The 14,404-nt window shown below is 51.0% G+C and overlaps 1 protein-coding gene across 2 annotated transcripts in view; it reads right to left on the reverse strand.

The window, feature by feature from the left end:
• Positions 1-1,482: 1,482 nt before the first annotated feature.
• The window catches only part of rpa1 (replication protein A1), a 37,690-nt gene continuing 24,768 nt past the window's right edge, over positions 1,483-14,404 (reverse strand). For both annotated transcript variants that reach the window (XM_056611182.1, XM_056611181.1), the window contains exons 14-17: positions 9,644-9,820; positions 8,462-8,569; positions 7,949-8,035; positions 1,483-2,168 (exon numbers count right to left, since the gene is read on the reverse strand). In XM_056611182.1, the coding sequence (XP_056467157.1) occupies positions 2,067-2,168; positions 7,949-8,035; positions 8,462-8,569; positions 9,644-9,820 (474 nt within the window). In that variant the 3' untranslated portion in view covers positions 1,483-2,066. The remainder of the gene's footprint in view (positions 2,169-7,948; positions 8,036-8,461; positions 8,570-9,643; positions 9,821-14,404) is intronic.

The following is a 14,404-nucleotide window of genomic DNA, read 5'->3' on the forward strand; positions in this document are numbered from 1 at the left end:
AATTAATTAATAATAGCAATAAATAATTATTGCTATTGAATTAATTATTTAATTGAAATTTAACTAGAAAAATTAACGCTGAAAAACTCGACTGGGGCAGCTGCGACTGACGCCAAACGGTGAAAAAACGGACCTGCCACACCACAGTACCTTCTGCCACAGCACAGGCCCCTCTGCCACAGCACAGGACCTCTGCCACAGCACAGGACCTCTGCCACAACAGTCCCCTCTGCCACACCACAGGCCCCTTGCCACAACACAGGCCCTCTGCCACACCACAGACCGCTCTGCCACACCACAGGCCCCTCCTTCGCCCTCATTGGCTAAAAAGCCTCCCGGCCCAAAACCTTTTTAGTTGTATTATTACGATGTTTACTGCAGATGAGCTCCTGGGCGAGACGGGGCGAACCCACCGGAGGTCCAGAGGGTCGGGTGCCCCCGCCCTCTCCCCGTGTTTAAGCAGATTTCCCCTCCCCTCCGAGGAGATGCATGTTATCGCCGCTGTAAGTACGAGCGGGTCTAATCCGGGTGAATAAAGGAAAAAGGAGGGGGAGAACAAGTGTGCAAATCAATTCGACGTGCAACAAGATCTAATTTTCAACCTAACACGGTCCGTGCAATCTACATAATCACAAATTGGAACAAGGAAATAGGTGTGTGCTGCCCGCCGTGCGATATTCATTTATTCATATAGCTGCGTTTCCCATTGGCAGATACCAGGGGTATCCAGAGAGGAGTAAGAACTAGGAGATAATCCACAGGTCGCGGGAGACCCATCCCAACAGAACCTCGCTAAACAACGCTGCTTATTTTTTAATTAAACCGCAACATTTGATTTAATTTTAGAGCACCGCAATATACACATAAATATAGCGCAGACCTTTAATTACATGACTGGAAACAGAGGCGGCACCGGCCAGGTTCCAATTAGCGGTTAATTAGGTCTGCGTGTCCCGGCGACGCCGCGGGACGGAGCCGACAGACACACCAGCCGCTCTTCGCAGATCCGAGCTGCCGTGTGTTGGGAACGGTTCCCACAGAGCAACGCAGCGCAGCAGAGACTGGGAGATATCACGTTTTGCAGCCCAGAATACGAGGAATAATAACACCAGACATGTACCACATAACATAGGAGACGGGTGAAGTAGTAAGCATGAGAAATGTAGTTTAGCGGTTGCAGTTCAGCAGCTGGACGGTAAAGGTTTGTAAAGCTTCTAAAATTGGGGGACACACAGGCACACACCCCCACACGGTCACAGAAAGTCCAGCTTTCAGGGGGGTCCCTGGGTTGATCCGAACCGGAGTCCAGGAGATGAGAGCAGGGGACCAGCCACTAAACACACTCTCCATGCTGTGATCAAACCCTGCTGACAACCTCTACCCAGAAGAGAAGCTTGGTTCTATAATCAATAGCAAGGCGACAGTATTTGGGGTCATAATTCGATAGATTTCTCCGACAAGTACAATAACGAGAACAATGATTATTTTGATTATATTTTTTATTCTTCAGCACTGGCAGCACTGGTAAAAAAAAACAAATACAAAACCAAACAACATAAATACACTGCTGTTTGTTTCCTGTTTCCTGTCGGCTTCGCAGCGGCTTGCCCTGCCTCACTTCTGGTCTCGTGAACGCTGGCAGAACATACTGTCTTATCAGGCGTTGGCAGGTCCAAATGGCATTTTACAAACATGCACAGGGGAAACCAACCACGGACACGCATAAACCCCCCACTCCTACCCCTACTCGCGGTAGCTGAGCAATCCTGGATCAGCTTATTATCTGTTGAACAATTTTTATTTAAACTCAAACGTGTCGTTATCTTCGGAGCTCCCTAGAGACCCATTAATCTACAAACCAGTTATGTACAAACAGAAAGCAGTCAACACAGCCCAGAGTTAAACCAGCGCTCCTTTACGTCCTGTGACGGCTTACAAGGTGAAGAGCGGGGAAATTAGGGTTTAAGGTAAAGGAGCTGAAACAGGGCAGCAGCCGTCGGTTGTTTAGAAGGAAAACACAAAGAAAACAAGCTATTAACACAGACCGATACAGAGACAGAGCTCCCCTAGACGGCCATTTTGCGGATGTTCATGATCAGTCTCTTGCTGTACTCCTTGTGGTCGACCGGCTTCACGTCCATCACCGTAGCCTTGATCCGAGACTCGTCCTAGCGGGGGGGAAGCAAACAAACAGACACAAACAAACAAACAGTGAGGCCTTAGGACAGCTCACAAGCACCACTGTGGTGAGAGCAGCAGCGAGCGACAGACACACAGCTTCTGTACATGTAGCGAGGCCTTCAGATGTTTATTCGAGCCAGCCGTCCCCGCAGCGCGGCTATAGGCCGTAAAAAGACAACATGGCAGTAAAGATAATGATGTCAATACCCCCAAGGCAATGGCATCCTTATGATCCAATAGCAGTCCTTAAACCAACTCTGCGCACTGCACTGAGTATAGTTATTCCAAGTAATCCCAATTAATCCTCCCCGGAAAAACACAAACAGTGGCCGAGAGACGTCGCTCTTCGTCCGCGGTGGGGTCAACGTGAGCGATCGTACCCGGGTTTGGCAGCGCGACGTCGACTGCCATTAAAATGAAGATCTCCACAGAAAAAAAAACGGGTGGCGGCGATTTTTTTCAAACGCCATCCCCACCTCCACGGCCGTCTAGACAGGAGAAGGTCATTGCCAGCCGGGGCCATCATTCTCGGCGTTTAAAGCGCAGTTACACACACTTTGTCTCCATTAATCTCCCCTTATACCCATGTAGGGGAGATGTAAATCATCCCCGAACGGGTTGGCACTGACATTTTATTTTAACAAGACCCGCACGCTGTCCTCGCCCAAATAGGTCGAGTAACCCCCCCTCCGGCATCCCCTACATAAGCAGGGAGGGGCGTGGCTACGATGCACAGGCTCGGCATCCCCGAGCTATGTGGCTATGCTAAATATGCTAATGAACGCAAAACAAAAACAAGACATTATGTACGCAAGGCCGACGCCCCCCCAGGAGCCCTATAGGGTGGGATCGCCCACGTTGGGTTGGGCCCGCCTCCGCGGGTTAATGGTGCGAGGCAGCTGATGGGCGGGCCAAGACAGGCTAACGCTAGGCTAAGCACTAGGCAGGCTAGCTCTAGGCAGGCTAAGTGCTAGGCTGGTTGAGCGCTAGGCTGGCTAATCGCTATGCAGGCTAGCTCTAGACAGGCTAGCGCTTAGCAGAGCAGGCTAAGCGCTAAGCAGAGCAGGCTAAACGCTAGGCAGGCCCAGCGCTAAGCAGAGCAAGATAAATGCTAGGCAGGCTAAGCAGAGCAGGCTAAACATTAGGCAGGCTAGCGCTAAGCAGGCTAGTGCTAAGCAGGCCTGTTTGTGGTGCTGAGCACTCGGCTCCAAGGCTAGAGGGAGCCCGAGCTATAGGGGGTTCCACATTAACATAGCGCTCAATAAGGAATGGGAGGGGGGGTGAAATCAAGTAAACGAAGACTGTGTGTGCGTTCGTGCGTTGACTTAACACACAGTGTACTACACATATGAACACGGAAGCACACTCACACCCAGCCCGAGGGCGAGGCAGCATCTGTGCATGCCAACGGTGTTAACGGCAGCAGCCGTGCTGCTACAGTGTGCTCCCGCGGCGGCACAGGGATTTGCATCTGGCCGGCGCGGAGAGAAGGCTCAGCCGTTAGCCCTGGGCCGGGCTCCCCCGGGGCCGCAGCTAACGGCGCGAGGGGAAGGAGGGAGCAAGGTGTTGGCAGGGTGGAGCTTGTAGCTACCAGCATCCCTCTCTCGCTCCCTCCCACGCTCCCCCGCCCCCCCTCCCGGGTAGCTGTTAGCTGCGAGCTCAAGTGAGAGGGAGGGCGGGGCTGGTAGCTTCAAGCGACAGGTAGCTACGAGCTTGAGTGAATGAGTAAGTGAGTTGCTGGTAGCTCAAAGCTCCAGTGAGAGAGAGAGGCTGGTAGCTTAAGGCTACCGGCCTCTCTCTCTCTCCCCGGGTAGCTGTTAGCTACAAGCTCCAGTGAGGAGAGAGGGGCTGTTAGCTACAGTGAGTGAATGAGAGAGAGAGTGAGTGACAGAGAGAGGGGCTGGTAGCTACGAGCTACAGTGAGAGTGAGAGAGAGAGGGGCTGCTAGCAACGAGCTACAGTGAGAGTGAGAGAGAGGGGGGCTGGTAGCTACGAGCTACACTGAGAGTGAGAGAGAGAGGGGCTGCTAGCTACGAGCTACAGTGAGAGTGAGAGAGAGAGGGGCTGGTAGCTACGAGCTACACTGAGAGTGAGAGAGAGGGGGGCTGGTAGCTACGAGCTACACTGAGAGTGAGAGAGAGAGGGGCTGGTAGCTACGAGCTACAGTGAGAGTGAGAGAGAGAGGGGCTGCTAGCTACGAGCTACAGTGAGAGAGAGAGAGAAGGAGGCTGATAGCTACCTAGGCTGGTAGCCTCACTCTCTGTGCTTGGAGAGCAGGTGATTAAGTGCCAGAGCTCTTCTACATCTGCCCTGTGGAAGCCTATCATGTCCTGACCAGATCAAGCTGGTCTAGAAGGTTGTTCAGACTCTGATATCTTCTACGTTTGAGGCCAGGGGCTGTAGCTGTACCGGCACTAGAATTTAGTAAATAGATTGATGGACGGAGGCTGTGTGAGAATGGATGTAATCCATGGATGTAATCCACTGTACACACACACACAACGGTAGGTTGAGAGTGCTGCTGGGTGTTTAGTAACACGGTCGAGTGGTGCACAGTCAGGCACCGGGCGCAATGAGCAGGGGGCGAAAACCGGAATACATTCCATGCGACAGGCCTTCGGTGAAAAGGAGAAAAAAATAAAATAAAAAAAAGGCAGAAAATAGATTTTTCACTTCCAAGAATAACGTGAAATATGTTGGAAGCAATGCAGTGGAAGATTGCTGCCTGCAGACACAGGTCAACACGGCGGGCATTAATTCAACCCGTCCAGCGCCATGGACCCAATTGAGCTGTGCCAAAAGTGAGGACTCTGGACACGCGAGGCATAACTCGGCCGAAGCAGCCGCCAGAAATAAGTGTGGAACGATTTGATGGTGGGCAACACGCGAAAAAATAAATAAAAAAACATCTCTGGAGAAACATCATCTCAGCCCCCGCTGGATCCCGGGCCGATTTTTAGGGGATTAAAAAGAGAAGATACTGTTGTAGTCGAGTCATGAAAGACCAGGACAACGGGACAACAGAGGTCCGTATAGCCAGTCCGGGCCCCTGAGGCGGGGGGCGTTAGTGTGGGGGCCCCTAAATCCATCATCTACTCGAGGGGGGTCGGGGGGTTTGACAACTAGGGCCCCCTGCCAACGTGAGAAAGTTACAGGCTCGGGCCACTACTCCCTCTCACATCAAAACGGCCCCCGCCCGGAATGGTTGGTTTATCACAAAACTTTTTGGGAACATTTTAATGACTTTTTCTTTGGTTATGCACCGATATATCATCGACACCCCGTTCCTTTTATTTGTGTCGCCCATGGTTGGTTTTAGTGCGGCGTTTATGACCCTGGTGATCAGAGTCGTTAATGTGAGTCGTATGGAGCCACACCAATCCTGGGGCTTCTGGTTAATGGCCAATTTAATGAACAACAGGCAGTGGGGAGACGTAATTCAAAAAGTAGTCTATTAAGAAAATATTAAACAGGATTAAAACCTGTTCTTCTTCCCGCATTCCGTTTAATGCTCCCAACAAACTCCATTATTTCTTCCTAAACACTTTTTTTTTCCTACGCATTCTCCTTTCATAGCAAGGTCGTACCACACAAAGGCATCCTTCAAGACGTCCGAGCGACAGAGATCCAGGTGTGGGAACCTCCAGCCTTGTTAACCCCCACGCTAAATACCAAAATGCAACTGTATACAAAATCAGCGGTTGAGATCTTCTCTGAGATGAGTAAATACTTAATTCAGTTAAACGTGTTACTTTGTGTTCGCCGTGTTTCACATTTGCTGGTGAGCGTGCGAGCCGAGCCGAGCACTCGCCCCCCCCCCCCCCAAACAAAACTGGACCCCTGCAACTGAACCCCCCCCTCTCCCCCCCAGAACGTTTTTATAGCAACACCTCATTAAGGGTCATCTGTTTTTAAATCAATATTACTGATTATTTCTTCAGGTTTTAGTAATTTGCACGAATGACACTTTTTAATTTCACTGTAGGTAAAGTGTGATTTTTACTTTTACTTTGACCTCACTATTTTTCAGACCCCGTCTACGGCCCTGCCTGAGGGTCTAAGAAGATACCGCTAGTCATGCTCGGTCCACGACCCTACAGTCCTCCCAGCGTTTTATCTGGGCTTCGAGAGTGCCCCTCACTGCACTCCTCTGTGTCCCATTCTGCCCCCGTCTGGCCCGGCAGCTCCCCGGTCCTCCAGTGATTAGCCCCGCTCACTTCTTGCCAGAGGAGCAGGATTTATGTGGGCAGAAAACAAAACATCAGCCCTGTGTCATTTGCTATGCAAATCCTGCCACACATCTCTTTGAAACTGGGCAGGATTGACACAAGCACACACACACACCGACGCACACGCACACACCGACACACACACCCACACCCCTTATCTCCAATGTCGCCTCCTTCCTCTGTGGCCCCTCCGTTTTGAAAACATTTAAAATGTGTTAAAATGTCTAGACAGGGGGCCTGCAGGGGTGACTCAAATCCTAAATACCAGCCGGGTGATTACAAAGTGACAGATGTAATAACGGCCGGCCGGGTGTGAGGAACGCGGGGAACGGGACTCAGGAGCCCCGGCGAGACGGAGCAGTCTGACACTTGACAGGTTTAAAAAGTGACGGGGATATTCATCCAGCGACATTTCCAGAAGTCATGACCTACATGCATTGATCCTCGTTCTGATATTGTAAACGGCTTTGAGCCGCGGAGCTCCACCACAGTCAGAGGGGGAGGATTTATATCCAGTGCAAAGTTCAAAAAGATTAGATGCGTATGGATGTGTCTTGATAAGGCGTTTGCGATTTTTACCCAATGGTAGTACAATCGGATCGACTTTGTACTTCCCCCAAGAAACTAAACCCTTATCGATTCACCGATCATTTTTACATTTCACAGGTACATCCATACCCCTACCCTACACCGACTCCTGAAGTCGCTGCATTTGATCTGATAAAAATAATCTCAAAGTATAATAAGTTTCCCCCTCCCCCACAGACCAAAAGAAAAGCAGCAGACTCATCAAATATGTACAGAGCATGCCCTTCAGAAACCTGCTTACAATAACGCCTCTCAATGACTTGACAGCGCAGTGCTGCGAACACTTCAGCAAAAACATCAAATACCGGAGGACTGCGCCACAGACGTGGAGGTCGTGTCACAAAAAGAAACAGACTAAATAAAACACTGCGCCACTTTATCCGCGCCGACTGACAGCTCTGATTAACGACGGTGGTTTCCCCCGGTCTACCGAGGCCTGTGTGTAACACATCATCGGCGTGTCCATAACACCACCACCTCCTCCTCTCCGTTCCCGTGAACAATAGCCAGCGTTCACAGAGGAAAACAAACGAGGGGCCGGTGAAGGGGCAGGTGTCGCGTTGGGGGAAGTGGGGCGAAAAAGCGGCTTTCTTGGAAAGGGGAACGATCGCCACCGTTGGAATCGCGTTTGTGAGCGAATTGTTTGTCAACAAAGCATTAAAAACCATTGGGTGAGACTGTGCATGATAACACAAAGGCCTTTGTGTGTTCCATGTATTCATGGGTCAAAAAAAGACACTTCACCTTTCATAAAAGACAATGTTTAAAGCATGCCCCTTTAAAAATGGATTGTAGGTACTTAGCATTTAGCTTGTATCCAAAGCGACATACATCATTAATGAGCAGGTAGCGGACTGAGCCTCTTGATCAGGGACACCTACAGGTGGGATCTAGTATGTTCATCTGTCCTGCACCCCACTGAACAGCTCCTTATGTTGATCTGAACTTACGTTGTACGTCTCCAGCTTGACTCGGCTGCGGAACACGAACGTGTGGAAGTTGGCCTGCTGGAAGATCTCCTCGAACGCCGCCTCGTTCTGCAGGGGAAACAATCAGGACGGGAACACTTCAATTAAACCTTTCTGCATCGTAGCTTATTTAAAGTCTAGCTTTAAATGAGCACTAATGGGACACACAGCACTGAAGAAACACCGGCTTTGATTATTTCATGAGTTCATCTCCATCCACCAACACACAGACACAGACACACACACACACACACACACACACAAGACCAACATCCTCACATTTAGCACGAGCAGTCGTGAGTGTGAAGGTGTGAATCCTTTAGAACAAGATGTAGACATCGTTTATACACGGTGAAATGTTTGTTTGTTGTGCTTCGTGCTGGAGCAAATGTGTTTCAGATCAGGGGGGACGGGTGTGTGTGTGTGTGTGTGTGGGGGGGGGGGTATTCACACAGCACAGGGGAAACACCCGGCTAGACCGCTTGGGAGGCTCACCGAGTCCTTAAGCTGCCCCAGGTAAGCCGCGTTCTGGCCCAGGATGGCCTCGGCGCTCTCCTGGAAGCACGTCACCCATTGGTTGTCCCCGTAGTCCGCGATGTTGGCCTGCCAGAGATTGGGGCGAAAACGAGGAGTCGGTGAGAACGAAGGCGGAATCGTAAACCCCTTCCACCACAGGTACTGTTTGGTTATTTCAACCACGTGTTGGAGCCGCATGAGGAGATGTGAATCCGGTCCATATGGGTGGTTGTTCATGATGAATGCATTCGTGATGAGGCCGGATGTACACCTTGAGGTATGGTGATGCATACGGGGGAAGAGAGATTCACAGCTTATGTTTCCGCTTGTGTTCGGTGGCAATATGCTGACGGCTGAATGGTACAAAACAATAACAAAGAAATATGCTTATTCCAAAAGGGCTGGGCGCTTTCGCTGACTGAAGGCGTTTTTAAATTTAAAAGGCGATATTTCATGTATTTTGGCTCCGTACAAACAAAGAATAGGCCTATATTTGAGTGCATCCCTGCAAATTATGTGGGACGACCAGAAAGCACGGAAAGTCCTGCAGACAATAACCACCTCATGCAGAATTGAACATAAAAACAAATAAACATGAATCTCATTCAACAATTAGACTGGAATATGACTGCAGAAAGGCTTGTATTTTTATAGCCAGAGCGACAGATATAGAAGAATACAACAGAGGGATGCTTGAGAGGGAAACGAGGACAGTGACATGGCATAGTAGTTGGGAGACGGGAGTCACCCGTATTTTTTCTGCTCTAAAGAAGACGCCTAGCCAACGAGAGGTCTGGACCTGGCACACCAAATGGCTGCCCTTGAACCTCAGTCACTGTCCCTTCTGCGTGTGTGTGTGTCTCAGGTGTGTGTGTGTGTGTGTCTCAGGTGTGTGTGTGGGTGTGTCTCAGGTGGGTGTGTGTCTCAGGTGTGTGTGTGTGTGTGAGTCTCAGGTGTGTGCGTGTGCGTTTGCGTGTGCATGCGTATGTGTGTCGGTCGTTGTATCTCGGGTGTGTGTGTTTCAGTCAGTGTGTCTGTACATGCGTGTGTGTCTCATATGTGTGTGCGTGTGTGTTTCTGCGTGTCTTTGTGTCTCTTCTTTGTGTCAGTCGGTGTTTGTGTGTCTGTATGCTGTTGTGTGTTCCGTTGTTCGTCACTCACAGACAGGATGAGCCGGTACTTGAAGTTGGGGAACTCTTTGTCACACTTCTCACAACGGTACATGCCGTTCTGCTGGTCCACCACCTTCTTGTTGCAGTCCGGGCTGGGGCAGGCCTGGTACAGGCAGTTCTCCTTACGCAGGTACACTATGGTGGCGATGCTGTTGAAATAGTCCGCCTACACACACAAACACACAGACACACACACACATGAATATTCCAACTTTCCGTCCATGTCAGGGTTTTGTGCGGCGAGACATTCGTTAGGAGCCATGCCACCGTCAAATGATTAAAAATAACATTGTATTAACATAAAGACATCAGAGGGGAAACACTGGGATGTTCAAAATAACGAATCGCATAATTTGACGAAAATCTGCATGCACCGCTCCGACACAAATGGAAAGCTGCGACGTGGCTCCCACACGTATTTATGAGCAGCATGAGCACATGTAAATGACGAGAATTAAGGAGGCTGCGCGTGTGTAAACAGGCTCTCCGAAACAGATTCCTTCACTGAAGAGTGAAAGATTTATAAAAAGGCCACGGACAAAAATGAGTTGTGACAAAGGAATTTGCCAGCGGGCCGGTGGGGGGGACAGATGAAATCCAGGCGCGGCCTTTAAAGGCTCCTACCCGCCAGGCAACAGACCCCCCCCCCCCCCCCGATGAGTCTGCTGAGTCAGTCGGGAGTGGGGGGGGCCTTGAGCTGGCTCTGATTGTCATATAGTACAGGGGTGCTTAAGTCACGAGATTCTGCCGCCCCTCTGCTGTGTTTTGTAAACAGACAGCACCATAGATCTACACATAACAAACAGACCAGTAATGGCCCCATGTGGGTGATTGAGCCCTCGCTCTGATTCATGTCCCCTGTGCCGCGGCATGCGTCCATCACATTTGTCAACGGGTATGTGTGTGTGTGTGTCTCTGTGTGTGTACATCACAGGTACGACAAGGAGGGTCATGCCGTGGAGGGCCAGTCCCTGACGGAGGCGCGGGGGATAGAGTTTGGGGGGGGAGACCGGGACAGAGATGGGCGATTACGATGGCAACAGCCAATGAGAAGGAACAAAGTACGATGGCATCAGCCAATGGGAAGTAACAAAGAACGATGGCATCAGCCAATGGGAAGGAACAAAGAACGATGGCATCAGCCAATGGGAAGGAACAAAGAACGATGGCATCAGCCAATGGGAAGGAACAAAGAACGATGGCATCAGCCAATGGGAAGGATCAAGGTACGATGGCAACAGCCAATTAGGAAGGAACAAGGTACGATGGCAACAGCCAATGGGAAGGAACAAAAGACGATGGCAACAGCCAATGAGAAGGAACAAATTATGATGGCATCAGCCAATGGGAAGGAACAAATTACGATGGCAACAGCCAATGGGAAGGAACAAATTACGCTGGCATCAGCCAATGGGAAGGATCAGAGGAGCGTTTCTCGTAACGGGTGACACCGACATGTGTTAAAGCGCTCGACAAATCAAGACACAAACTCGTGATTCTCTTCCTTAACCTTTAAACGGCTTAAGCTACTGCTTTACTATTTATCTTTCGCCTTGCTTGCAAAAGACGCAAAATAACTAAATGTTAAATTTCAGTAGAAATGGCGTCAGCAGGTGTCGATAAACCCAGCAGCCATCATACAAATGCCATTGACCTCGTTCCTGTCGACATAGTGTTCCCCCAAAGAGAAGCATCGCAAACACCCTGACAGAAGTCTTTTTGAACCTCTGCATGTTTCCCAGTCGCCTAGCATGGCCCGGAGACCCTGGAGCAGGGAAAAGGTCAGGGCGAAGGGTGGGGCTCGGACTTTAAAAGCTGCGCGGTGACAGCAGCCTACGAGGCGGCGGCGCGGTGTGGAGACGCCGGGTGTCAACAGAGCGGCACCTCCGACAGTAGTGTTCACGCCCCGACGAGCACACTTTAAAAAGATAGTTCTCACACCCAAACAGCCGGGTTGTTTTGGACCCTCCCTCCCTCCCTCCCTCCCTCTTCCTCCCCTCCTCGCCGGCCCACAGGATGATTGGGTTGGGGGTTCAGAGGGAGGGGGGGGGGGGGGTGATGGAGGTTCACAGCCTGGCAAAAGGTGCATTTCCTCAGGGTCAGTGAGCACGGTGACAAGTGGCCTCTTCGGTGCCGGGGCGCCAACAGCAGACCTACCAATCATTCTGCAGTGTAAGTCTAATTATGTTAACACCACAGAACCGCCCGGGGCTATGAAGGCATCTGTAATAGCGTCTAATCCGGGGGAGAATTGCTGATTCTTAATGCCCTCCTTGCACGACTAGGCTTAAAAAGGCATATTTTCGCGTGCTGGCTGTTGTGATTCAGCCGTAGACAAAAAGGAGCAGACTTGGGAAAAAAAATAAAAAATAAAGGATTTAACAGGAAAGGGACCCGCGGCTCCCCCGGGAGTCCTGTTCACTTACAGTCTTGGCCGCCGCTCAATATCCAGGCCGGGGCCCGGGGCCCGGGGCCCAGCCGCCTGTTCTCTGAAGGAAATAAACAGAAGGAAAACTAGAATTGATCCACCGCCGCCCCCTGCCTCCTCTAGCCAACGGCCGACCCTCGTGTCAGACGGCGACAGTTCCTCGACCCCAATTAGCACCGTGCGCAGGACATCTGATATCATGTGTCACTTCGGATAAGTAAAAAAGCCTTTCAGAAAAGCGGTTGACGACAGTGGCAAAAAGAGAAGAATTGAACCACCCCGCCTCTAAGCAGACGAGGTTGGCGACAACGACTTCTGATTAAATGGGAAACAACCACAACACTTTTCACGCAAAAAGCGTCAATTACCAAAAAAATTATAAAAAGCTTGTCAGTTAAGAGTAGGACGTAACATCAGTGAGGCCGCGCAGAAACGTTGACAAGGGAGCGTCCGAAAACGCTGTTCTGCCATCCTGTGTCACCTCCCGTGTACAACATGTCCGCCCGGCACGCCAGAGACCGGACAGCGCGTGTCAGAGGGCACGCTCCCACATTGAGAATATCGCAGATTGTGACACAAAGAGGTTGTGACAGGGATTGGGGGGGGGGGGGGGGGGGCAATTAATTGTGGCAGACGTTGGTCAAGGGAGTGCAGTGAAAACCTGACCCTGCGTCACCGCCCCTCTCCCCTCCCTGACTCATCGGCGGTCTGGGGCCAGGTAGGTGAGGTTCAGGACGGCCGAGACAGGCTTCTACGTCCCGTAACACCCCCCCCCCCCCCCCGGATAATGCGGTCCGCGCTGAGGAGGACAAACGTGCGGCGTCGCGGGATCAGGCTCGCTCTCCCCTGGCTCTTGCTCTCGCCCTTGAGTGGGGGGTGAGCCAATGGGAAGAGGGGACGATGTTCAACGGACGAGATGGAGACACCGATGACCTCCGGTCGCCTGGAAGAGCGACGAAATGAAGAGGCGGAGGATACTGGCGAGAGACGTACGCTTCTCAGGGAGAGCAAAGCCAGAGAGATCATTTCAAATGGTTAATGGATTGCATTTCTACAGCGCTTTTCTAACCTGCCGCCACTCACTGCTTTACAATTATTGTATGACATTCCCTCATTCATACAAACATTCACACACCGACGGCCGCGTCAACCATGCATGGTTACAGCCAGCTCGTCGGGAGCAGTCAGGGTGAGGCGTCTTGCTCAGGGACACCTTGACGCTCAGCGAGGATGAGCCGGGGATCGAACTAGCAACCTTCGGGTTACCAGCCAACCCGCTCTGCCTCCTGAGCGACTACCGTGAAGACCGCCGTGCGTATTGCGTTCGTATAGACTCAATGGAAACCTAGACGGTCTGTACCCTCATCATAATTTGCCTCCCAAAGTGATGTGGACGCCTCTTACTTTGCGGCGGTTAGTTTGTCACGGTCTTCTGCGTCGAGAGCTCCCCGCCAAGAAGAAACACGGGAGAAACAATGAGCGCTCGGAGTCCAAACAGCCACCGGCCTCCTCCTTAATTCAAACCGTACCACGGTAATAACTTCAGAGAATTGGACCGCCTATCGGAGGGGAGACCATTAAGACGAGAGCGAGAAGATAACGTCAATGCGATTACCCAGACATTTTGATCCGAGGAGCCGCTGTATCTCGTATCACATCGTGGTTACGATATATAGAGACACGGCCCAGTTCTTGTGGCTGGTGATGGGGGCTCGAGATTAGAGTGTGGGTGACCGTGTGTGTATTTGTGTATCCACATGTGTGTCCATGTGTGTCCGTACGTCACGTGTGTGTGTGTGTGTCTGTGTCCGTGTGTCTGCCCGTGTTTGTGTGTGTATAAAGCTTATAGCATTGGTACAAAGGCTCCACTTTCACACTCACAGCCGGGAGCAGAGCAATCTGCACGGACAACGCACACACGGACAGTACACACAAAACACAAGGCAAAGAGAGACACACACACACACACACACACACACACACACACACACACACACACACACACACACACACACACACACACACACACACACACACACACACACACACACACACACACACACACACACACACACCAATAACCCCTGTGACTCCACAAAGTTTCTCACATCAAAGCGAGGCGCTCAGGAAGGGCAAGAGGCTTGGGAGCACCGGTGTCCTTGTTAAGACGCTGTGTACCGTTGTGCTTTTTGTTTTCCAGAAAGTGGAGGTGTCATCTTTGGTGTCCCCTTTGCTCAAATCCCCCCAAAGTTTCCCATTATTGCCCTCAGCTAAAGCCTAAAATGGTTTTCTGACCAAAAAAGAAAAAAGAAATCCCCCCAA

The sequence above is a fragment of the Gadus chalcogrammus genome, chromosome 16, assembly GCF_026213295.1.
Source record: "Gadus chalcogrammus isolate NIFS_2021 chromosome 16, NIFS_Gcha_1.0, whole genome shotgun sequence".
NCBI lineage: Eukaryota > Metazoa > Chordata > Actinopteri > Gadiformes > Gadidae > Gadus > Gadus chalcogrammus.